The 27541-nt window shown below is 36.1% G+C and overlaps 1 protein-coding gene across 2 annotated transcripts in view; it reads left to right on the top strand.

The window, feature by feature from the left end:
• Window positions 1-10100: 10100 nt before the first annotated feature.
• Window positions 10101-27541, top strand: part of LOC127811986 (uncharacterized) — a 44245-nt gene continuing 26804 nt past the window's right edge. Inside the window, exons 1-5 of one of the 2 annotated variants that reach the window (XM_052352217.1) lie at window positions 10101-10394; window positions 13182-13246; window positions 14282-14380; window positions 20951-21083; window positions 21602-21661. In XM_052352217.1, the coding sequence (XP_052208177.1) occupies window positions 10170-10394; window positions 13182-13246; window positions 14282-14380; window positions 20951-21083; window positions 21602-21661 (582 nt within the window). In that variant the 5' untranslated portion in view covers window positions 10101-10169. The remainder of the gene's footprint in view (window positions 10395-13181; window positions 13247-14281; window positions 14381-20950; window positions 21084-21601; window positions 21662-27541) is intronic. The other variant, XM_052352216.1, reaches the window with a different exon arrangement.

Raw genomic sequence — 27541 nt, 5'->3', positions numbered from 1 at the left:
TTAACCATAAGTGGATGTGTCTATAACATACATTTTGTTTTGTACAAAATTGTTTAAAGAATTTGTTTATCAAATTCTTATTTTGTCATTTTTCCCTTTAATTCATTTCTAGAGAAATGACACGAGTGCGAACCCCAAGAATCATCCGAACTACTACCCAAAGAGTCTAAGTTATGGAAATGAAAAGGGAGCTAGATGACTATCAAATGATGGAAGGGCAAAATATACATGAACACATCATCACTATGTGTGACATGATGCAAGAACTTATATTTGCCGGCTGTAGGGAGTTATGGACTAAAGAAGGACAATATCAATCTTTGTTTACCACGTTGTTGCCACATGACAAGGAATTAATAGCTAGTATTTGGGAATATAGTCATTTAAGTTTTTGTGGGATATTGTGTTTCTTCTTAAATGCATATAGAAAAAGAGAACTTGTAATGACTTTATATCCAAGTAGCTTACTAATTGATATTGTTAGTGACATTGCTTAAAGGACTCTTAGAATAATTTTCGGTGATGTCATTCATGCAATTCCTCATATGACTAGAATTATTGTGTAATGTGTTGCTCAATCCATGTATCTAGTTTTTTTTTTTTTTTTTTTTTTTGTAGCAAATTTCTAAACTATGTATTTATTATTTTATTTTTTGAAATGAATTATGTTAATTATTTAATCTTTATGCTTAAATATGCATGCCTTAATGTTAATTGTTTAATCTTTGTGATTAAATATGGTTCAATAATTCCTTATTAAGTGGAATTTAATGTTCTCAAAATTTTCTTTTGGGGTAAAGAAAAATAAAATTTTCAATAATTGGACAATTGGAATATGGGTGATGATTGGGAACATAGTGAACTTTCGACCATGTCCAGTTGAATATTTATTATTAATTTTATTTAATAAATGTGTGTAAGGCATGGTATTAATAAAACGAATCTTGTTTAGATTATCCTTGACAATGGCTTATTCAAATAATATAATTGCTGATTTGATAAGAGGCAAAAAATTGAATGGGGATAATTATGAAATCTAAACTATGAAAATCCAATATGTTCTTGAGGAACGAGAGTCAATAGAAGCTCTAAGTCAAGCAATGGTGGAACCTACTGAAGGAACCACTGCACAACATAGGAGGGATAGAGAGGCTTACAACGCCTGGAAGAAAAAGAACTCCACTGCTCGCATTACGTTGTTTAGCAGTATGGAGAATGATGTTATGCAAGAATTCAGAAAATATGAGTTGGCACATGAAATGTGAAATTATCTTAAAGAGCAGTTTGGGGCGACTTCAGTTACAAAGGTAAACCAACTAACTATTAAGTTTGATACTTATAAAAAATGCCCAAACCACAACATGAGGTAGTATCTTCGAGAGATGACCAATATAGTCAATGAACTCAAAGATGTTGGTGTGAACCTCATTGATGAACAACAAGTGCAAGATGATCCCTACCCCACAACTGGGAGCATATGAAGATTTATCTTACTCATAACGCGAACATAAAGACAATGGTCGATGCTTTATGCCATTTGGAGTTATAGAAGGACCGCATTGAGGCCTCTAGACCTAATACTGATGTCTATATGATGGCATCTAACTCCAAAGACACTCACAAGTTTAAGCGTAAGTTTCCTTACAAAGGAAATAAAGGGAATAATGTCCCATAGAAAGACAAAGGAGCTCATTCTAAAAAATCTGAGAGTCACCATAACAAGGGTAAGGGACTAGCTCACAATCCCTCCAAAAAGAAGAACATGGTGAATGTAAAGTGCTATAATTATGGCAATAAGGGGCACTTTGCACGTGACTATAATGAACCAAAAAAGGTACATGCCCTAAATGTATTTTCAAATGTTATATATGTTTTGAGTTCAGTACTCTTGACTAAATCTAATCCTTCATGGACTATTGATTCAGGAGCCACAGACCATGTAGCAAGAGATAAAAATATCGTCGAATACCATGTGGAACTAAGTGGATCTATGTGGGAAACAATACAAAAGTTGAAGTTAAAGACATTGACACCTGTAAGTTGTGTATTCATGGTGGTCAAACCTTATATTTATATGATATATTGTTTGCACCAGAAATTCGACAAAATCTTGTTTCTGTACCTATTCTTCTTAATTTTGGGTTTGCTATGTATTTCCACGACACGATGTTTGAACTATTTTTAAATTCAATATATTATGGTTCTGGTAATTTGCAAAATGGTTTAATTGTACTTGATGTAGATTATGCTTCATGTAGCAAATTACAAAGTGCCAGTTTTTCCCTCATTATTTCTTCTAGAAATTCGTATGAAGAAAAGAATATATGGCATGTAAAGATTAGGCCATATAGGACAAAAAAGATTAGACAAATTAGCAGAAGAAGGCTTATTGGGGCAAGTTGCAAAAGTGAATTTACCAACTTGTGAAAGTTGTCTGGCAGGGAAAATGGCAAGAAAACCATTTGGCAAAATGATTAAAGATGAATATCCATTACATTTAATTCACTCTGACATATATGGTCCAATGAAAGTTAGGGCCAGGGATGAAGGTGTTTATTTCAGTACTTTCATTGATGACTATACTCATTTTGGTTTTATCTATTTGATTTATCACAAGTCAAAAGCTTTAGAGTGCTTCAAAAGATATTTAAACTTGGTAGAAAATCAATTAGACAAAAATGTTAAAGCATTAAGAACCGATAGGGGTCATGAGTATTTGTCTAAACAATTTAAATTGTTGTGTGATGAAAAAGGAATTGAGAGACAATTGACCATTCCATATACTCCACAACAAAATGGTGTTGCAGAAAGAAGAAATAGAACTCTTCTAGAAATGGTTAGATCAATGATGGTAGGGGCAAAGTTGTCAATCACTTATTGGGGTGATGCATTGTTAATAGCTGCCTATCTACTCAATTTAGTACCCTCCAAATCTATACCTTCTACCTCATATGAGTTATGAACTAGAAGGAAACCTTATCTAAGGCATTTGAGACCTTGGGGATGTGCAACCTATGTTCATGATCCTTCTCATAAATATGGAAAGTTGGGTCCAAGAGGAAAAAATAGTATATGTGTAAGATACTCGACACACTCAAAGGGATATGCTTTTATTGGTGATCAAGCAAGTGAGAGTGTTACAGAGTTTGAATCTCGGGATGTTTTTTTTCTTAGAAAATGAGATTCCTAGCAGGGAAAAGATAAATTAAATTTTGTTTCTTTATGAAATTGAGGATCAAGACGATTCCATTGTTCAAAATTGTCTAGTACATTTACCTGAAAATGTACCTAGGGAATCTGATCCAAGTGGGAGCGAAATGAGAGTTCCTAAATCCGTTTCACGTGAACCTCAAATTAGAAAAATTAATCATGGACACATACCTCAGCATCGTTTCAATGTTGAAGGTGAAACTTTTTTAATTGTCCCACAAGATGAGGAAGAACCTAATTCTGTCGAAGATGCTTTTTCTGGACCTACTAAAGAAAAATGGCAAAATGCAATGGAAGAATAAATTAACTCAATGAAATCAAACCAAGTTTGGACATTGGTTGATCTTCCAAAGGATCACAAGGCTATTGGAAATAAATGGGTTTTGAAAATCAAGCGCAAAGTTGATGGATTCATTGAGAGATATAAGGCACGTCTAGTAGCCAAGGGATATACTTAAGAAGAAGGAGTTGACTATGAAGAAATTTTTTCTCCTGTTGTAAAATTTACCTCTATACGCCTTATCCTAGCAATAGTAGCCAGTTTAGATTTGGAATTACATTAAATGGGTGTAAAAAAGATGTTTCTAAATAGCAAACTGGAAAAGAAAATTTATATGGAATAACCCAAAGGTTTCATAAAAGAGGGTCAAGAGCATAAAGTGTGCAGACTCATGAGATCCATTTATGGATCGAAACAATCTTCCAGACAATGGTACTTAAGGTTTCATTAATCGATTATCTTATGTGATTTTCAAATGATTGATGAGGACCATTGTGTGTGTGTCAAAAGATCTAACGATAAGTTTGTAATATTATCTCTTTATGTTGATGACATACTTTTGGCTGTGAATGATAAGGAGTATCTTTTGAGTATCAAAGAATAGTTGTCCTCCAATTTTGAGATGAAGGACTTAAGCGAAACAACTTATATTCTTGGTGTTAAGATCAAGAGAGATCGTTCAAAGAAATTGTTAGCTCTTTCTCAAGAGCCATATATTTGAAAGATTCTTGAACGATTTCATATGCAAGATTGCAAGCCTGTAGATACTCCAATTGCTAAAGGCGAAAGCTTAACTAGAAAGATGTGTCCTAAAACTCCACAAGAAAAGGAACAGATAGTTAGAGTTCCTTATTCTAATGCTATGGGTAGTCTTATGTATGCTATGATGTACACAAGACCAGATATTTTCTATACAATTGGCATGGTAAGTAGATATCAGTCAAACCCAGGTTAACTTCATTGGAAAGCCATAAAAAGGATAATGAGGTACCTGAATGGTACAGTGGATTATTCTGTCTGTTATCAAGGAAAAGATCTACACCTTGAGGGGTATATTGATGCTGATTGGGGAAGAGATTTAGATGAATGAAAATCTACCTCTAGATATACTTTTCTACTTGGCAATGGAGCTATCTCTTGGAGTAGCAAGAAACAAACTTGTGCAGCTTTGTTTACAATGGAAACTGAGTTTGTAGCATTATTAGTTGTAGTATAAGAAGCTGTTTGGTTGAAGAGGTTTCTGAACTACTTGGGAATTGTGAATGATTTGTCGAATTCTGTTATTATGAATTGCGACAGTCAAGCTGCAATAGCATTCACTAAGGATCCCAAATATCATTCGAAGACCAAACATATTGACACAATATATAATTTTGTGAGAGATTATTGCACAGAAGGAGGTGCGCTTAGAGAATATCTCTACATATAAAATGATAGCAGATCTGTTCACAAAACCCATTCCAAGAGATTTATTCTAGAGTCATGTTAAGTCCTTGGGAATGTGTAGATGTTAAATTTTTTTTTTTTTTTGTGAACACTAATATATAATATTTTTCCAATTTATTTCAATTCATGATTTATGTTTATTAATGTCAATTGTGTTTAATACACAAATTTATAATGCCTACACATATACACAATGCTCTGTGAATAATACTAAGTTCAATGCTTCATGCATATTGCTGAGTGCATTAAAGGTATGTCGGACAAATGGTTGATTTTCTCACACAAGCAATCACATCTATGACTAAGTGATGCATATATGAAATATAAGTTTTAAGCATATCACAAAAAGGCAAGCTAATGAGAGCTCAAGCTTAAAACAAAAATCACCTTGATGAGTTATCAAGATGAGACTATAAAGGATAGTTAAAAAGTAAAGATTCGTTTCTCACCTTACATGTCTAAAAATGCTAAGTGGGAGTCATGCTTAATAGATGTATAAAAAGTAGAGTTGTGGACTCAAGTTAGATACTGAGTATATCTGAACTATCACTTGTACGGTATTTATATAAAATGAGACATACGCTCTACGGGAAAGGAGAATAATATCGTAGCACGTGTTTCATACCATGTGTGCAAAGTTCGACTAAAAATAAGGTAGCAAAAGATATGGATCTCTTCTTTTAATTGTGTGAGACCCTCGAGGTCACAAGGATCTCATAAAGTACCCTTAGAACTTTAACTGTTTCTTAAAGTTATGATTTGGTGCAACTATCTTGGAATGTTACCAAAGACTATGTATGATTTGGTTGGACAAAGCATATTGAATTCTGATGAAATGATTATAGGAAGAAGGAAAAATCTATTTGAGTGTCACATTTGAATGTATTCACAGGTCGACCAATTATAATCATTTGTTGAATTATAATTGTGAATACAAATTTTATTGAAAAATGATAAACCAAATTGAGATCTAAATATGAATAAATGTGACTTGATAGTTCTAAGGTATAGCATACAGACTCTACTTGAATAATGGAGCTGCTATATATACCTAATAGTTGTATAGCAACGAGCTCTCGAAAAGAAAAAAAATATGTTTGTCACATGACCTATTTGTCAATATGGAACTCACAGAGAAATGATAGTATATGGGTATGTGAACTCATTATGTACGAGTGAGAGATGAAGTAAATCCGGGTTGTCTACTAGGGTAGATCCGCCCATAACGGGTTCGGATCCAGTAACCAGATCCAGATCCAAACCCAAGTTGGGATCTACAATCGTTGTGTGCGGTTGCAGAAGAAACTACCATTGGCAATTTCACCATCTTCCTCTATTCATGGAGAAAGTGGGCAGATGGGCTGGGCATGCTCTCGTATATCTTTTATACACAATTAGAAATGAAACATATAGAAGAAAAAGAATTGGTAGCAACAACTCTCTCAAGAGAATTCAAAATATCAACTCTGTGTGTGTATGACTCTTAGGTTATGGAAATAAACGATTTTCACCGTGATTTCGTTTCGAACCAGTGATTCAACCATTGATCCTATCTCCGTTGTGCAACTAGGTAAGTTTGGTATAATGATTCGTTTGTTTCATTATTTCTAACAACCCACCATTAGTTCCAACAATGAGTTGTTAGTTGCAATCTACCGCTGAAACTAGCTGTAGGTGTCATTGCTATGGGTGGCCTATTGTTGATTTTTTTTTTTTATTACTAGTTACAAATATTATGAATAAATTAAGTTAAATTTAATTATAATTAAGATCATTTGTGTTAAAAACAAACAAATGAATGTCCAAGCCAACAAAAAATTAAACCACATGGGTCCTCAAAAAGCCATTTTTAAACCACAAAGGGCTTTTGTGCAATGACCCAAACTATAGGGGGTTTAGGTGCAATTTATTGTTAAGTTGATTAAACACTGATTAAGTTAAATTAAAATTAAAATTAAATAACAAATAAAAGGTTACAAATTTTAAAAATTGTGATTGTAACACCCCACATCATCGGGCATGCCACTATAAGGGATTTATTGGGATTTTTTTTTTTTTTTGGCCATATATAAGTTTGCCACGCACAAGGTCTCAAAGAATTATTTTCACATGCTCACAAAATCCTAGAACCCCAGTCTCGCCTACTTAACTAACAAGTGCGATAGACTTAAGCTAAGTAAGGCATATCATTATGCAACGAAAAATATCAAGACTAAATAACATAGATTACCACAACCGTTTATACATATTGCCTTTTAAAATTGAATAAATATTACATGACTTGCAAATGTAAACAATGACGATTACGCTCGTTTTCCATTGGCCCTCAACTAGCCATGCTTTTGCCCTTATTACAATCCTTGTCTAAAACGTTTGAATGTTCCAGGGGCATAACCTAGATTAGATGCTGAAACATCTAAGTGATGGCACAAGATAATTTTATAAGATGCATGAATGATCATGAGCATGACATAAACAAATGAACATGTCAACCTGGAGAAAACACCTCAGCATACTTAATCCCCAGGGTGCATTTCGGCAATCACCCGTGGAAACCCAATCCACTACTCCAACGGGATTAACGTAGCGACATTCTCAAAGAGACCGCATCCCATCCCATCGGACATTATAACAACATGATCTCAAACAAATTAATGCTATGGAAACACACAACATGCGTTTCATGAAATAAACTTTGTTGACTCATCATATAAGAATATAACATGCTCAATATGCTGGTAAAACAAACAATTTGACAAAATATTTCCATGGAACATCTCAAGGTCTGGTAGGTAAAACCATACACTAACCAATCCTGTTCACCTGAATAACTTAAGGTTTTGAGGGTAAAACCATTCACTAACCAATCACAAGCCAAAATATTTGCAATAACAAAAACCAAGTGCTGGATTGAACCGCTCACCTTAACACAGTTTATGTTGAAATCTTGAAACACGTGCTATTGTGAAACCCTTAAGTCTGACGGCCAAAAATTATTTCCTGACTAACGTTTCATCTAAGGAAATCAATATTTCTAAATTTCTAAAATTTTTCATAATTTTCTTTATTTTTCTCCTATTTTCTTAAACCCTTATTTCTTCAAAATTACACAATAAATATCTATTATCTATTTTCACCAAATATTTTTTTACAGATATTCTTAAAATATTTTTCTAAAAATTATAAAAATAATTTCAAAATTTTCTTGTACCTCACGTGCCAAGAGCATAGCTTGCGAGTGGAATACACACATGTAGCTTACGTGACCTGTCTTCTTCAATCATTTTCTCCGGCTCCGATCATTGGCGATAGCTCTAATGGCTAATTTGACCCCACTACCTTGTAGCCCTTTTAAAGTCGATCTTAAGGGCACCCTTGGATGCCCCAAAACTCGACCAAAAAAGCCCCAAATGGCTGGTTCAATCCTAGCTCCAGCGAAGCTTCTGAAACCATTTAAGACCTATACCAATCACTCCCAAATTCTCCAAAAATTACAAGGAATAAAAGCCCTTATCAAGAACACTTGATTTTTTCTAAAACAATACAAATTTGACGCAAAAACTTGAATAAAACCCTCAGCCTCGAACCTTCTATGTAAAGGCAAATCCCAGTCACTAACCTCTAAATCCCAATCTTACTCACCCCCTAAGGTCTAGATCTAGCCACTAAGTGGCTTGAGTAGCCTTGAATCATCACAAAAATGCCACGACTTGTCATCCAAATTTTTCAGTCACTTCCGGCATTAAATTCGGTCAAATCATGTGCGATCTCGCCCAATGGCCATCAGAAGTCGAGCCATCATGACCTGGAGCATTCTCTGAAGGCCTTGAGCGACCTTCTCGATGGCCACAAGTGGTTAGTCGACAGTGACAATGCGGCTGTCTAGTTTTTTTGTAGGTTTTTCACTTGACTTTTGTTTATTATTCTTTACCCCCAGATTAATTTTTAATTACAATTTGGACCTCTCCTCAAAACTCCTGAGATTTCCAACATTTCCATTAGGCCCCTTGAGTTCCAGAATCCTCATTTCAACCCCGAAACTTTTGAAAAACCCTATTCTTTACCTCTCTCGGCCAAAATTTTAAACTTACACTTAGGCCCGACTGCATGAAAAATCATGCTCTATGCCTTATTTTGCAAATCCTTCGAGTTCATAAGTCCCTAAGCCTCATTTCCATATCTTTGACCCTAATCCTCGTCTTTACCATAATCGTTTCACTATTTTAGCCAAGATTTATAAATTTCGTTTTTGCCCATAATGTACAGAAAATTACATTTTGACTCAAAAATTTTACAAATTCCTAAAATATTATATACGTCAAATTTTGGGTATTAAAAATGATGGTAAACCAAAACCATCATTTTTAGTAGTTGAAAATGATGGTTTTGATTGAAAAACCCATTATTCTTGTGCCATTGTGTGGGAACAATGTGTGTTTTGGGTCTCCAAATCAATATTTAGAATCAATTTGGAACATTCTTCAGATTAAAAATATGGAACAAAAACTAACATTTCTATGTTAATGAGTTATGGGTTGTAGAACAACCATTTCTTGAAGTTGAACCTAAAGAGAAAGAGAGAGAAAATAAGAAGAAAAAGAATAATAAACAGAAATAATAGTAACAAATAAGACATAGACCTAACATTTATAACACATCACCACTATTAACCAACTTCATTACTTCCTCCATTTGTGTTTGGAGAAGACCCAATCCTTTTTACACATCTATATCAACATTGCTTCGTACTATCATATTTAATCGATCTTTTTTTTTTTTCTTTCTCTTATCTCTTTCCCCTTCTCTCTTTTTCCCCCAACCTTTCTAGGTTTTAAATCCCCCACAATGGGTTCCACTAGCGAATGGAACCCATTGCCAATGGGTTCCAACAATTACGAAACCTATCGCTGAGTCATTGGGTTTCATTTGCTAAGTTTTATTCTAATCAAAATTATCTAATTTAGCTTAAGGATGCTAAAGTAACATAGTTTGTGAGAAGGGGGCATTGGGAAAAAAATTAAATCACAAAAGTTTTCAAAATTAATCTTAAATTACAAAAAAATTGTATACAAATAACCAAAATTACAAAAAATTTAAATACAAATAACCAAAACTACAAAAACTTTGAGTGCAATTTATTCATTTATTAAGTTTTCTAGATACGAAAGCTTAGCCATATTTATCCACTCTTCCTCTCTGCTCCTCTCTTCCTCCTCGTCTAAGTTCAGTCGTCATGTCGAGAGGAACGGACCGGCTTCTGAGGAGCCTGAAGCAATTCGCGGACCTTCAGTACAAGCTATTCACGCGTCGCTATGGCCAACAGTTAATAGACATCTTCGACTTCCCAATAAAGGTTGTTCTCTCCCCTTTCACGCTTGCTTTCGACATTGCTGGCTCTGCTCCACGCGGGTTCGGCGTGCCTGAGTTCATCTCCAAGCTCTCATATTCTGCAATCTTTGTGAGTTCTTTCCCTGACCCTTTGTGTTGGAACTGGTGCGTTTACGCTGGATATTGTAATTTAGACCGAGTTTATTTCTGTGTTAATTGGAATCTGGTATTTGCCAATTGGGACATTATGTGTTTGTTGAATTGTTAGTGGGGTTGGATATGGTGTTTGGATCATATGGCATCTTTAGTTGAATTGTTACTCGTACCAATTAAAGGGTTAATGGTCTGATTCTTGATAATTTATTGACTGGGTAACTAGGTGTTTGTGATGAGACACAGCTATACTTTCAGTTTTTTTATGTGAATATTGGCTCAGAACTAGTTTGAAGTTATTTTCTGAGTGCAAATGAGATGCTGCTAACTGAAAATGAAGCTGATAATCAGGCAGACTAAAATGGACTTCTTCTAGTGTACAATGTGCAATTTTTGGCTGCTTGGATTTAGTGAATGTTGTTTGTCTTCTGTTAAAAGATGCATTCTATTTATTTACTTTTCATAGTGCTTGAATGTTTCTCAAGGTTGGTAAAGCATCATGCTTATTCAACTGCATGCCATACCTTGAATTCCACATAAACCTAGTTGTTTTGGATGTCTGTATTGACTGTGCGCTTGCTCCTGCTGTTATTCTGGTAAGAAGAATACTACTAATTTCCTCCATCTGTAGTCAAATGTGTTGAATATCACAATGCTCAGGGATTTTCTTATACCATAAAAGGCCCAATTGCCCAAGAAAAATTTGTTGTTGTTTTGTTTGTGAAGCAGATGAGATGCCACTGCCTTCTAATTTCTGCTTAATAAAATCAAATAAGATGATCAAAATATTTTCTTCCAGTTTTGATTGGCAATTTAGTTTTACTTTTACCTTGGGAGTGTTTATTTTCTTTTGTTTGAGGTAAGAAGAAACAACAAAAGGTTACTAATTCTTAGCTAAGGCCGGTTTTGCATATAAAGGAAAACTTTAGTGATGATGTTGATCATAATATTGTAGTTGGATAAACTGAGGGAGGGCTTTAAAGTGTACAATGTGTTGACGTAAATGCTCGAGAAACCTTTCAGAAGATAATTATAAGACCAATCTATGCTTTTGAGGTGTAGAATGTTGGGCATTAAAAAGCCATATTTACAAGATGAGTCTCCATGAAGTTGTGATGCTGAGGTGAATGTTACAAGAACTAAGATAGGATTAGAAATTAATTAATTTGCTAGATTCTAGGTCTCATCACTGTCAAAATAATCACATACATTAATTTCACTAGGTGGAGTTACATAGATAAATTCTAGATATCTGGTCATCTCTATTTATTATCATATCTTTTATAAAATCATTATATCCCTTGTTATACAAAATTTCTCTAGTCCTTCTATACTTCTTTTGTTACATTTTTTTTATTCTATCCACTCTATTCACAAGCACGTCTATTGGTCTTCTCTTCACATGTCCAGACCATGTTAATCTCTTCTTAGGCATCATCTTCATTGGGTGTTACTTCGAGGTTTGGCCTTATTGTCTTTAATGATCTCCGAGCCATTATAATATTCTCATCTATATTTCACTTATAGTTTGCACTTATTGGTACACAACTACCTAAATGTTGTCATACAATAAAAGGTGGTCTTATAGTTGTTTGATAAAACTTATAGGATTCTAGAGGCTAATGATGCAAAATCAATTAATTTGAGTTGGTTATGTATGAAATATGATAAATAAAAAGTTGAAAAATAAAATACTATCCACATTGGTTGTAATACTAGGAGATGAGGGGGACTGGAATTAGTATGAGTTAAGATAATAAAGAACTTTTTATCTTAACTAAAATAATAGCCCTTGTAAAGTGGAATAATAAAATGAGATTCATCCATGCCAGTTGGTTATAAGGTTATGTTGAGTTTAAATTTTTTGTTTCTTTCTATTTTCCTCTGTTGTGGTGGTGGGGGGAGGGTGGCAAGGTATATTGGTGTTTGGGTAGGGGCAAGTCTTTAGATCTTCCAGAAAGGTTTGCTCCTCTTTTGTGAGTGCAACCAAAATCTGGTGTGGGACCAAGAAAACAGCCTCATCTCAGAATTTAAAAGGAGGAAAAAGTCATCATTCAGTATCTTAAAGCTTTGGATTTTAAAATGTATCCCATATAACAACTTTACTGGCTAAGTTTTAACCATTTAATCACTTGCCAAGTTTGATTAGGCAAGATAAATCATCCGATGATTTGTCACTTGCTGTTTTTGATGTTTTACTGAAACTTTGTTCTGACTCTTGACTAAATTTAGCCTATTTTTGCTATTAATTGTGGTACATTTTGATGGTTCAAGGTAGCATGTCTCGAGGTCAAGAATATAGATCAGTTTTTATTAATTTATTAAGTTTTATCAAATAATATATATATATATATAAAATTAGGGGGAGGGGGGAGAGGGGAGAGAGAGAGAGAGAGATCAGGTTTTTCTTGTAATATACAACACAACCTTATCACTTCTAGATTGATTCTTCCATAATCGCATTATCTTCCACAATTACGAAATGGATTTGGAGAGTGCATATAACTTGATTTAATGATATAATCAGTTGTTTCAGCATGATAATAACTTTTCAATAATGATAATAACACTTGATAAAATTCAGATTATATGGGTAAAGATAATCCATATTTTTACCTCAATGTCAAATGTACTTTGGCATCATCCTCTAGTTGTAGTTGCTAAACAGAGTATCATATCTGATGCAATGACTACTACCACTCTGAGTAGCAGCTTTGATGCCACTGTTAACACGTTAGATATTAATTTTCCTTTTGATCTGCAGGCTGTGGCTACTCTTGGGACTTATGATATTGCATTAGAGCTTGGAAAAAAGGTGTTATGTCAAAGGTGATTACAATATTCCCCTAATGTTTCAACAGTCTCTAGCATGATTTACTTTTTATGTCTGTGTGTTATCATAGGTTCCCCTGGGGGGGGGATCCTATCTGGCCTGTGTCTGTAATTGTCACAGAAACTGCAACTGGGAAGAAAAATTGATGCCTTGCAGTTTGGCTAATACATTGGCTTGGTTATCTCATGCACAGCTGACTCCTGCAATATTATGTATTCATTTTGTTAGTTAGAGTGAATACAACCGGCGAAGTTAAATCATTTGGTGCGGTATAGGAATAGCAAACTCTTTGGATGGCTTTAGGGAATGGAGTTTTCTATACTGTCAAGAGGATAATGATTTGATTATAATCTTTATATTAAGTAACTATGTTTACTTAGATGATTTGTCTATATCTTTAGAATATATTGTTTCGTTACATTTGAATAGGAAGCATGTGTATAAGTTCTTTTACACCTCATTTGTGAAATACATATGCATTATTCTCTTTACATGGTATCGGAGCATTCAAGTCTTAGTTCAAACCTCATTGTTGACCTAATATTTAAATTGTTGCATGAGTAAAGTTAACCCTATATCTAGTAGTTTAACTTTACTAATATTTAAATTGTTGACCTAATAGTTTTTCTATACTGGCCATGTGTGAGGGGGCATGTTGAAACTAAAAATGGTAATATAAAAGATAAAGTTAACCCTATATCTAATAGTTTAAGCTTTTAGATGAGATGGTGGTTAACAATTCAACAGAAGTTATAACATTTAATTGATCTTGTTGATGATAGGATGTTGCTTACCTAATGAAATGGTAATTCAAAGATGAATCTCAACCTGTGTGCATGATGCAGTAGCTGCAAAATATTACTATTTTTTTTCTGCTCTAATGCCTTGAGGTTATGCTTATTATCCCTAACATTTGTAAATATAGATAAACTAGAATTTTTGTTCTTTTGACTTGTCCCTGTCTTATTTGAAACCAAGTTAGCTTTGTTAAAGATAGCTGGTTGCTTACAAGGTGTGGACTTTATTAACAGAAATTGTGGGACCTGCAATGGATGGCAAGCATTGCAGTGTACCATGTGCAAAGGCCTGGGGAAAGTGCAATACCAAGTGAAAAATTACACCTTGAAAAGGTAGATTCATTTCTAGCATATTCTTTTTGGTGATTGCATTACATGTGGACTTAGATATGTTTATTTATTTATTTCTCATGAAACAATAAGTTTCAAGTACCCTTGAGAGAACAAACTTCAACGACCAAAGCTAGACTCTCAACTAGGCGCAAGAACCGAAGCTACTTGCTAGAAAAAACCAAACTGGTTTGCTAGAATTTATTGAATAAAAAACTTATTACAACCCCTAGCTTCTAGATATATTTATGGAGTTTGGCTAATCCATCTAATACTTATAAACAAAATCCAACTAGAATCCTAATATAAATAAAACCTTAATCAAACATAAAGTAGAATCCTAAAACTTATAAAGTTTCTCTACTGTTCCAGCACTACTGTTTGGGCCGGTCCTAGGCTGCCCGGTTTGGGTCGACTCTTGATTGGTGATTGCATCACGGATGTAGACTATGTAGCGTCTCTCATTGATAGGAGATTTACAACAAGGTATTGTGTGTTCTTAGGTGGAAATCTTGTGTCTTGGAGGAGTAAGAAACAAAACATTGTGGCAAGGTCTAGTGCGGAGGCAGAATTTAGGGTTATGGCCTTTGGTCTATACGAGTTACTACGGCTAATGATTGTCCTAGAGGATTTGAAAAGCAAGATTCAAGGTCTAATTGAGCTGTTTTGTGATAATCAATTAGCCATTAGTATTGGTTATAATCCTGTTGAGCATAACGAGACAAAGCATATAGAAATGGACCAACACTTCATAAAGGAGAAGTTGGATGCAGGTCTAATTCACATTCCTTATGTTCAATCTAAAGAACAAGTGGTTGATGTGTTAACCAAGGGGCTGGCTGCTAAGAGATTTGAAGACCTAATAGGCTAGGTAGGAATGATAGACATTTATTCACCAGTTTGAGGGGGAGTGTTGGTTCCCATTATCAAAAGAGAAGTTACGCTGGTCAAAGAAAGCAGTTTTAGAAGTTTCCAAATATGTAATAGGATACTTTCCTAATTTAGACTTAGGAAACTTTCCTAAGATTGTATATATGCATTTTCCCCTTTCTTATGTGTTGTAGTTTTGCTTATGTTGTATCTTTTCTCCTCTATAAGAGGACATGCTTGTGTACATATGAATTTAAGCAAGAATTATTTAGTTTTCTATAGATATACGACAATCAGGCTATTTAGAAAAGAATAAGGTCACAATGGGATGATTAAAAATTAATTCGCCCTTAGTTTTAGAGGGAAAATTGTCACATCTATTATGGAACAATTTTTCCTCTAAAACTAAGGGCAAATTAATTTTCAAGGTGATATGCCTGTAAACAGCAGACAGTTTGGACATGGAGCGGACACAAGTGGCAGATTTGGGTTAAAATCTACGAGTCAACATCCGGGTCAAGTGCATATCTAGATGGGTTGAAATTCACACGCTAAGATCAAACAAACAAGCGTAATACAATATAATATTAAACAATTGGAGCCATACACGTGAAGCAATACATGTGATGGCCACAATTGAAGATTGAATTGGAGGAGAATTAGAGGTGGCATATATAATATAATATTATATTAGGAGATCAAATCGGAGGAGAAATTGGAGAATAGAGGAGGCGTACATATATAATAGAATAATCGGCAATTGGAGAAGGGATTTGGAGGAGGAGAGGGTGGCCATTGGATTCTCACAGAACGGACAAGCAATTCACGCAAGCAACAAGCATCTTCCATCTCCCATGATCGAGAGGTCACTCGGTCAACAATAATTAATTCAATATCTATGTGCAATTCAAGTGCAATCCATGAATAAACAAGGAAATTAAACAACACAAGCTAAAAGACCAAGCTAAGGAAAAAGCAAGTGAAAAAGCACCAAGTGGTGACCGAGTGGCCACCACTCGGTTGTAATCGAGAGGCCTCTTGGTCCTAAGTGACCTCACGGTCACAAAGAGTTCCTCAACCCCTAGGAGCCTCCCTCGAAGCCAATGGACCCTCCTAGGGTGTTCCTCGATTCTAATATTCCAAGAAAATAAGTGATTGTTCGTAAAGAATTCTAATTCTAAAAGGACTTTGGAACAATTGGGATAAATACCATCCATAAGAAATTTCATCCCCAAAAAGGGCATGGTAAACGCCATCCATAACAATCCTAGTCCCAACCAGACTAGGATTAATCAAGATAGGTGTTATCTATAAAGAATCCTAATCCCAGATTAATTAGGATTACTCCATGCTCCTCTATAAATAGGAGGCTTGTCTCCTCATTTTGTTACACTCAGATACTCGAATCCTATTTTTGTGCTCAAGCATTCGAAGACGAACTTAAGCATCAGAGGGTTTGCGTGAGAACAGCCTCCTGGGCCTCTCACTGTTTGTTTGTTTTGGCAGGTCTCTCGGTTATTTGAGGCCTCTTGTTCATCAGCAAGCAACCGTTCACCAGCATCAACAAGTCATTATCTCTCAAGGCCACCCAGGGGTGGATTCAGAAATCTATGTATGGGGAGGCTGGAATTTTTTTTGAGATGTAGAATTGTACATCATAGATTTTGGGGTGGGTTGTAATTTTTTTTTGACTAGTTTATTATTAAAAAAAAATTTATTATATTAAAAAAATATTTTTTAATAAAAAAAATTAATTTTAATTGTGAGCTACCCTATGTTACGTGGATCTGCCACTGAGGCCACCTGATCATTTTGGCCTCCTGATAATTTTTTTGGCCTCTCGGTCATTTTGTTCTCCAGATCATTCTTGCACGCGAACGTCAAGATCACCTTTCCCACGCTACAAATTCATTATTGTATTTTAGCTACAATAATTGGCGCCGTCTATGGGAAACGCAACAAAAGGTCAAACAAAGAACGCTATCGATGGCAAACATTAGAGGCGAGAAGGTAGGGTGAGGTATGTGTTGTAGAGTGACGCTAGAAAGAGTCAAAAGCTACTTGGGGAATAGCTTGGTCCATTGTCTAGGAGAGCGAGAGAACACGCAGGGCAAAGCTCAATCTGTTGTCTGGGAGAGCAAGGAGAATGCCTCGAAATTCACCTCGAGGAAGTCACTTGAAGGGTCTTCAGAGGAGTGGGGACCCAAAGAGTCTTCGAAAGGTAGTGGGACCTGAAGGGTCTTCGAAGGTAGGGCTTCGGGAAAGTTGTGAGAGTCTGGGAGGAGGTGTTTTGAAGCTCTGAAGGGCCTTCTAGAAGAGTCTCTGCCATCTGGGAGAGTTGATAGGTGTCTGGAAGTGTGGCTCGTTCTTCGAATTTGCAAGACAAAGTCAGTCAAAAGGCACACGACAATCTCTCTCGTGCGGGCCCTCCGATGCCTAAGTCAGGGGTCATCATGATGCTAAAGAGAGGATGCAGATGAGGTATGATGTGTGCGTGAAGGCTTTGGAAGAGGTGGAACTCTTTAGAAGAGGTGTTTAGGTGGATTTAGTGTGTGTAGATCTGGTCCAAGTCTTTGGGGTTTGGATTTGGATCCTGAAGGTGTAGGGTCTAGGGGTATTTATACTCGTCGAAGGAATGGGACACGTGGCATGCACAAAGACACGTGGTAGGACCCTTCGGGTGAGAGCACACGGGTCTTCGGGTGTCTTGGGTTAGGATCGGAAGGCCGAAAGAAACCCCCTCGAAGATTGATCTTCAAAGGAAGGAGGCCCCAAAAGGGGGGGGAGGGGGGGTTATTGGAGAATAACCTGGGTCAAAGTATAGGAGAAGAGTCTCACGGAGGCTTCCAAGAGGTGTCTCAATCAGAAGACTGTTAAAGAGTGTGGGTCGAGCCTTTGGGGGACCAGCCCCCGAAGACCCTTCCAAGAGGCCATCCACTTGAGTAGGTTTATCACCTCTGGGGGAGCTCCCCTTCCGAAGGGCCCCCTGGCTATGTTACAACTAGCATCCTACTCCCATATTGCCTTTGAGCAATTTATATTGCCCATGATTGAGCTCCACTTGCTATATTTGACCTATATAAGGGAAGACATCATACTTGGTTACTTATTTCTCCTAAATAAAGCTTACAAGCTCACAATTGCAAAACCCTCTCTCTCTCTCTCTCTCTCTCTCTTCCATATCAGCACCCAATGTCTCTGCCTCAGATCCCTATGTAGCATACTTAGCACTCTCATTCATCATGGTCATACTTCTCAGTCTTTGACATAGTGCATGAATCAGAAGCACACCCAATGTACTAGAAACCAGAAGCCAGTAGTATTCTAGAGACTGCAAATTGATATCCATGTAGAATATGATGTATTGTCATTCCAGAATAGGGAATCAATGATCCAAAGCAATTCAAAAAATGCACACCTAAATAATAAGAAATTCCCTATCTGACTGCTTTACCTCTCTACTCGCTATCCTTTAACCTACACCATCTCAAGACTTGCTGTTAGTTCCTAGAAGGAGCAGTACTCGCTAGGTGATGCTCCATCTACATTTGGTAATGTGGAGAACTTACATTTGGTGATGCTGTCCTTTAACCTACACCATCTCAAGATTTACTATAAGTTCCCGGAAGGAGTAGTACTCACTGGGTGATGCTCCATCTACATTTGGTAATGTGGAGAACTTACTGAGGTTTGTTACACTTATTATCAGTAATGATATTTTCAAAAGGCTTTATGGATCTTTGTTCTCAATTCATATTCAGCTGTGATCAATCTACCTTTTTGAATCTTGATATTTTGTTTTGTTGATATCTTCCTGATTTCCCCTTCTCCTTTTCTCCATCCTGGAAAAATATGCAATGGAGTTCCAGTCTTCTAGTGGGTAAAACCCTTGAATGTATTCGAAGTTCTTTAAATTTGTTACTTTCAAGGTTCAAAAGGCAGGACCAAAAATCTGTCTTTAAGGAAGACTACTAGGAAGAAACTAAGTGTCAGAACCAAAGAGAACTGTTGAATAAACTTAGGATGGAAACTAAGTTGTTGTTTAGGGAAATTAAATTTATCCTCGTATTCTGGATCATCAGAAGGACCTACATATGATGTTTATAGATCTAGAAAAGGCCTATGATAGGGTTCTTAGAGAAGTATCATGGAGGGTTTTAGAGAAGAAAGGAGTCCGAATAGCCTATATACAAGCCCTTAAGGACATGTATCATGGTGCAGAGACTAGGGTCAGAACATGCGGAGGGGATACTGAATCGTTTAAAATTACAATAGGGTTGCATCAAGGTTCTGCACTAAGTCTATACTTATTTGCTTTAGTAATGGATGAACTCACTAAAGATATTCAGACAGATGTGCCATGGTGTATGCTATTTGCAGACGACATAGTGTTGGTGGATGAAACAAAAGGAGGAGTGAACACTAAGCTTGAGTTATGGAGAAACAATTTAGAATCTAAGGGATTTAAATTAAGCAGAAAGAAAACAGAATATATGGAATGCAAATTTAGTAAGAATGCAAGAGTAGAGGATGTTATAATAAAATTGGAAGACCAAATCTTACAAAGAAAAAACCATTTTCGATATTTGGGATCAGTGATTCAAAAAGATGGAGAAATTCACGAGGATGTTACACATAGAATTAAGGCAGGTTGGCTAAAATGGAGAAATGCATCGGGGGTGTTATGTGATGATAAAATCCCATTAAAATTGAAAGGAAAATTCTATAGGACAGCTATAAGACCAGTTTTGTTGTATGGCTCAGAATGTTGGGCAGTCAAATACCAACATGAGCAAAAGACGAGTGTAGCAGAGATGAGGATGTTAAGATGGATGTGCGGCTATACAAGAAAAGATAAAATTAGAAATGAAGTTATTCGTAATAAGATAGGAGTAGTGCCAATAGAGGAGAAGATGAGAGAGACTAGACTAAGATGGTTTGGTCATGTGAGAAGGAGACCAAGAGACGCTCCTGTGAGGAAAGTTGATGAAATGGAACAATTAATCAAAAAAAGAGGTAGAGGCAGACCTAAGAAGACTTTGAGGGAGACATTAAAGTTTGATATGAAGTGTATGGATCTCAATGAAGATATGACAAAAGATAGAAATACATGGAAGTTTAGAATTCATGTAGCCGACCCTACATAGTGGCATAAAGGCTGGATATGTTGTTGTTGTTGTTGTATTCTGGTTTATACATTTTACCTCTGTGTTTATTGACTATTGATTTCCTTAAGCTGTCATTGCGGGCTCCATCAACTTGATTCTGAATATATATCATTTTACATATCTAGTCGTATTGACTGTGGACTGAACCTTCCTTTTTCTGTGGATTCTCTGGCTTCTTCTAGAACCTCAGGTTTCTGAGGAGTTAGTTGCAATTTTCTGCAGTTTCTTTATAGAACAGGTTTGCATGCCACATGGTTTTAGTACCAAAGTGAAAAAGTAGGATATCATGTTACAAGTTATTAGGTTTAACAAATATCTCTTTTCCTTATTGGGGGATTTAAGTGTATTATTCTTATATCTCGTTTAAGATAAAAGTGTAAGGTTTCATTTTATTTCATATGTAACCACAAGTGGTGTGGAGGGCTCTTTGAGAGTCTCTTTCTTCTGACTGAGCTCTTTAATCTCTCTCTCTCTCTCTCTCTCTCTCATATATTGATTTAAGCTTCCATCCTAATTTGTTTATATGATCCCCCAGTGGAGAGAAGGCAACAGCTAAAAGTGTTGCAGATGCCATTGCTGAGAATAGAGCTGAATTAGTGCACCTTCCCTCCAGCATGGATCTTCATTTAGCGCTGCCATCAAAAGACTGCCCAAGTTGTGATGGATCGGTAAGAGCTATTTTTGAAGCAGATAAAATTAAATTTCCAACCCTGTCAGGACAAAGTGATCAATGGCTTCATTTTGAATGTGACTGAAACTTTCTCTTGCATTGGAGTTCTGGGATGTTAAACCACCTTTGAATCAGTAGGTTTTTTTGGATCCATCTTTTTTCCCCTACATGGTTTGTATCACTTAATACCTTCTTAATATATAAACCTTTTCTTATAAATAAATAGAATACCATAATCTGAAATAAGTAGAGGACAATATATTGTACGGCTGAAGGGTGTCCATCCCCTAATCTTCTAATCCTTGCTTTCTAGCTTAGATTGCACTTCAAGCATGTTGTGACTTATATATGGTATACAACTTGAAGCTGTAGTCTTGGCATATAAATGTTAGTGCTTGACTTTGTATTTATTTTTTTTGTAATTTCATATATATTTACTTCTGTTTTAACCTAATTTGTAGCAAATTTTGATAATCTTTTGGTGTTAAGTTTGACTTTACATTATTGATGTTCCAGGGAGTGATGCGGTGTCCTGAATGCAAAGATAAATTACAAATAAGGATATCAGCAGATGATGTGAGTCCCTCCATGAATTGATATCTGTTTTATTCTTTTGTTGCTTCATTATGTGTGTATTCAAATGTGATCAGTTTGTCCTCGGAACAGGTATACTAAAGAACTTGTGTGCATCAACTATCTGAACTAGAATGCAGTTGGGCTACCGCATCTCATGTCAACTTGAAACTTGATCATAAAATTTTCTCTGTTTGTTTCCTTTTATGTTGCTCTTGCCATTATTTTAACATATTTAGATGCATAGAGTACTTGAAATGCCCGGGCTTCTACAATAGGTACTTTGTGTCTATTCTCTTTGCTCATTTCCTTATGCATCTTTATATTTAAATAATAAATGCGAGGAAAATTTGTTAAGGTAATAGTGACTGCTAGCCTATCATATGCATCATGTTTAGCAGTAGAAGTAGCCTTCTGCTAATTCCAGGGAATTCTTGCTCACCAAATGTAATGTTAGGAGGCATCCCCACTGCCAGGACCATGCTTTTGGTTTCCATAGGGAAGGTTGGCAATGGACTTCAATTCTTCTTATTCTTTATATTTGACTATGTACTATGGTATATTAACTGAGTATATGTGTTGGGTGCATATATGTGCCTATTGGATTTCTCTCTCTCACCACTAGCAGAAACTATTCTATGGGTACAAGGGAACATGTGGCCACCCAATTGTATTTAATCATATTAGGTTGTATGTCCTGTGATTAGCTGATTCGTCCCATTCTTGTTGATTAGGTACACATATTTCTGACTCATACAATAATTGCTTTATCTCTAGGGATATGTGGTTGCAACTTTTCTTTTTATTATTAATGGATTTTAATTTGATTTTTTATTTATTAAAATAGGATGGTTTTTATGGATGAGTATATAGTTTTTAATGCATATATAGTTCAATAAAAAAAAACCTCTTTATTGATTCCATATATATATATATTTTGTGTATAATTCCAAATATATAATTAGCCAAATTGGACATGCTTCCCATATTTATCAAATGTGTAACAGTGTCTAGCATGGATACTTCAAAAGTGTGTCACAACACATTGGGGGCCCATGACCGGCACCTAACCCTAAACAAACCGTAAGCCCATTAGAATTAGGTAAGTCTTTGTATACATCGTATCATAGCAATAACAAGAACTTTTATTCAAATTGAAACACAATCAAATCCATAAATAAACTGAATAATTGTCTGAACAAATCCAACCTGCAACAATCTTGGAGCAAACTACTAAGAATCCATAAAATCTTCTAAGATCAAACTAAAGCCCACAAGAACAAAGTGGGACATGCCAAAATGAATAGCTAAACTAATTGAGATAACTGAGTTGCCTTCTTCCTTCAAGCTAATTGATTTGTCAGTTCCACAGCTAAACTGCTACCTAAAAATTTAAAAGAATCTAGAAACCCAGTGCACAGAACAATATATATCGTTGGAATCAGGGTAAGCAATATGCATGAGCTTTTATTCAAGAAAATAATTTTCTCAAGAAATAAATGCAAGAATTTTTTTTTTTCATAATAAGGCAAATAAATTCTTTTTCAAGGAAATTCTTTCTTTTCCAAATAAACTATTTTCTTTTTCAATTTAGTTGATAATTCAATATTTTCTATTTCATGGGAGTAGTACACTAAGCAAAACAAATCCGTGTAACAATCGTTGGCCACATCCATGCCAAAATAAATACACATGCTGGCTGAAACTTACAGTTAGCATTACCCCTGCTAACTTGGATCATCAAGATGCACCAGGGCTAATGTTTATTGCTGTTAACTTGCAGTATTCTAGCAAAGGTTCTCCCAAAACATTTAACATATACCAAAAAATTGGTGTGCCAATCAACTGTACTAACCATTACAGTCATAACCAATCATTGATCAATAATTAACAAATTGATTCATAGTAAGAAATGCAATATACTTTGCAATCACATTCATAGTCATAACAATTAAACTGTTGAACAAGTAGGAGCAGCAATAAAGAAAAACAATTTTACATGGGAATAAAAGATTTTAAGAAATAAATTTTTGTTCCCATAAGCATTGCAATTTCAATAAAGAGAATTTGTTTGCATGCATGATATTTGATAAGGAAATAAAAATCATTTGTCACAATCATATATTGCCAACTCACAGTGACCGAGGCCAAATAACTGGTTACATCAAATGTGTCTCAAGTGTATGTGAAGAAACTAAAATTTGCAATGATACAACCAATAAATCAAATTAGATCTTTTGACGTCACATCCTATTTTCTCAATCTCCATTGAATTCTTAATTCCTGTATTTTATTCTTTTTTTTTTGTAGACATCATTATATTAATTTAATGCCTAAATCATATGGGAAATACGCGATTGCACTAGTTTAAAATTTATTTATATTTCGGTGAAGTTGGTTAGCTGACAAAATTTTAATTCAAAGACTCAAAGTGCAATCATCTATGATGGGACCCACCTAAGTACTCTACCAAATTGAAGCCTTAATTTCTTAAAATTATTTCATAGTTTTTCTCTGGGTCGCTTAAAGTAATGCAGCAATTGACGTGGGATTTTAATCTTCAAAGCCTGAATCACTTCACAGTGGGGTTCAACACTGTAAACTTAATCTCATGCAAGTGTGGAAAAGCGAAGCAATCAGGATGCAATTTTTAAGTTTGCAAAAAGTTTGATCTTAAAGGTAATTGGTTTAGGTGACTTTCTTGGTACAATGCAAATCAAGAATCTGTTTTATTCGTCCAACCATTCAACACTGTAAACTTAATCTCATGCAAGTGTGGAAAAGCGAAGCAATCAGGATGCAATTTTTAAGTTTGCAAAAAGTTTGATCTTAAAGGTAATTGGTTTAGGTGACTTTCTTGGTACAATGCAAATCAAGAATCTGTTTTATTCGTCCAACCATTCAACAAAGAGGAATTGCAAGAAGAAGATTAAAAATAAAAATGTAGGATGCTTACTCAAAAGCTGAAATTCGACGATTTGTTCTCCCTTGCAGGTTGCTGCTACCCTATTTCTTGCCCTTTTGTGTTTGCTGTGTGTTTTTCCTCTCACCCTCAGTTATCTATATACATACAAGTGTTTTTCTACTTCTGATTCATTTAGGTTAGTCCAATATCAATCCATATCCTAGCTGATTCTAATTTATTTAAATTGTTTTTAGACTATTTATCTCTAGTATCATGCATATCTAGTTTAGCTAAGGATTGGTTTTGAATACTCCATTTTCTAATTGGTTTTTGCTTAATTACATGTTCTTATTTGTTTATTTATTTTGGGTATTTATCCTAACCTAACCAATTATATCTATTATCATTATCACTTTCATATTTATCTTGCAAGTCCAGCTTGCACCTGATCAAGGAGTCCTCATCTTGTTTGATAAGATCTACTCATACATATATTGGAATATATATATATATATATATATTCTAATATCATATTTGTCACAACCCCAGGGGTAAACCAATAAATGTATCGGTAGAACTACTTGTATCAACCGTTAGTGGTTAATTAGCTGGGGGGGTTAAGTAGTTAGGGGATTAGCTAACTGCACAACAACCTACTCTTTGTTGTGGCGTGTGTTAGTTTACTGTTAGCTTGCTGTTATACTGTTAGAAGTGTTGCTATAGGCTCTATAAGAGACCTGCAGCAGTGAGAGGGAAGGGCATCAAGGCTAATAACAAGTTTTACATTTTCAATATCTCTCTTTTAACTTTCTCTCATTCTTTCTTTCTCCATCCTTCCTCATTCTATTTGTTTCTTCCTAAATTCATCTCTTATTCTCGGAATTCTGCTCGAATTCCTTCAATTGTCCAACCCACAATCCAAGGGCTTGACAAGTGGTATCAGAGCTAGCGTTCTTGGCAGCTGGTGAAATGGGTCTGTTAGGCGAGACGACAGTGTAGGCATGGTCAGACTAGAGGTGCATGACCGGAGCAGGAAACCGATGACAAAGGAATAGATGGTGGTAAGTGGGTTAATCGGTTCGGGTAATTGGTGCGTACTAGAGAAATGCTTGACGTGAAGGAATAGATGGTGGCCGGTGGGTCAATCGAGCGTTCGTGGGTGTCAATTGTGCATAACTCCCAGGTAAATTCCAACGAGCTTGGGTCCGAATTGAATGTGAACCTAGTCAGAAGAGACAGGCATGGAGGGGATCCATTCCGAAGCAGTGCTGGCAGACCCAGGTGATTGCAATTGGAACGGAATTTCCACAGGCGTGAACTGAACACAAGCCAAGGCAGTGTTGGCGGATCTAGGGCAGTCGTAATTGGAGTAGGATTCATGACGTTGAAATTGGGTTCAAATCTCGAAGGCAAAACAGGAGCAGGTTCAAGAAGATGAATGTGAAGGAGGTGCACTGTGCATGTTCAAGAAATGATCTCGGTTGAAGCTAGGTGGTTATTGAACCTCTGTTCTTGGGTTATTGCATGGTGGGATTCAAGATATAGGTGGACGTAGGAGATTGTAGTTCACCGTCAGTCCTTGTAAGAAGATCAGAAAGTCACTGTTGGTCCTTGAAGTAGAGGATTCTTGAAAGAAATAAGATGGTAGAAGGCACAAGAATGAAATAGCTTGAGTCAAGGATGGAAGCACTAGAAATTGGGACGATATGGATTCAAGAGGCCTTGAACCGCCACAGGGAGGACATTTCGGCCTTAAGGGAGAGCGTGCGAGGGGATCTTGCTGTAGCTCGAGAGGGTATGCAGAGAGAATTGGAGAAGAGAATAGGAGAGAATGGGAGATGATGGATCAATTTGGGCAGAGAATAGATAGCATGTTCAACATGCTGTTAATGATATTGCCTCAAATTCGTTTGCCATCGTATTTCCCACCAAGAACCATTTCCGATCCAGGCTTTCCATGTGATGGAATTCTCCCTCGAGTTTTTGGATCGGAATCCCCACCAAGATCTATTCATGATCCAATTCTGGCCAGTGATGGTAATTCCCCTAGAGTTTCAGAAGGGCAGTGGACTAAGGAGCGTCCGAATTTGGGCCCAGCTATTTAGGTAAAAAGCAATTCTCAATCCTCGACTTACACTCTAGCACCAAGACTAGAAATACCAGTTTTCGATGGAGTGAAACCGAGGTGGTGGATTCGTAGATATGAGAGATTTTTCAGCTTTACAATGTAGCAGAAGGGCAGAAAATCAATTTTGGCATCAGCTTATCTTAATGACACGGCTGATTCATGGTATCAAGGATGGCTTCAAACAAGGGAAGTTGAGGTTAATTGGGTTTAGTTGGGTTGAGTTTGTTGAAGACCTGTGCGAACATTTTGGGGAAAATTCCATGACGGATGTGATTGAAGAATTTAATAAATTGAGAAGTGGCTGATTATCAAAGACGATTTGAGGAGTTAAGATCCTTGATGTGGAGTTCATAGCCAACACTAACGGATCATTATTTTGTGTCCAGCTTCATGAGCAGTCTTAAGGAGGAGCTGAGGCCGATGGTCAAGATGATGCAGCCGGTGACAGTGAAGCAGGCTGCTGAGATGGCAAAGTTACAGGAGCTTGCATTGGAAGCAATTTTCGGTAAGAACACAATTGCAACAGTAACTTAGCCTATGTTCTATCAACCTTTGGGAGGGAACCAAATAAATGGGAACTCTAAAGTTTACCCAAGCCATGATGCAGCCAAATCAACTGCTATGGGAGCAGAGAAGGAAGTTAGGATTATGCTATAGGTGTGGAGACAAATTCAGCCCTGGCCACTGATGCCAAAAGCAGTTACTGCACATGGAAGGAGTAGAGGATGAAATTCAAGAAGAAGCACCGGTGGGAATTGGGTGATGAAGAAGGCACAACTGTTCTGAATTTTTGGGGTCAAGAATTGTTTGAAAGGGAGGGGATTGTCATGACCCTAGGGGTAAACCAGTA

The sequence above is a fragment of the Diospyros lotus genome, chromosome 10 (genome assembly GCF_014633365.1).
Source record: "Diospyros lotus cultivar Yz01 chromosome 10, ASM1463336v1, whole genome shotgun sequence".
In the NCBI taxonomy this organism is placed as follows: Eukaryota; Viridiplantae; Streptophyta; class Magnoliopsida; order Ericales; family Ebenaceae; genus Diospyros; species Diospyros lotus.
This window is presented reverse-complemented; position numbering and strand designations above follow the sequence as displayed.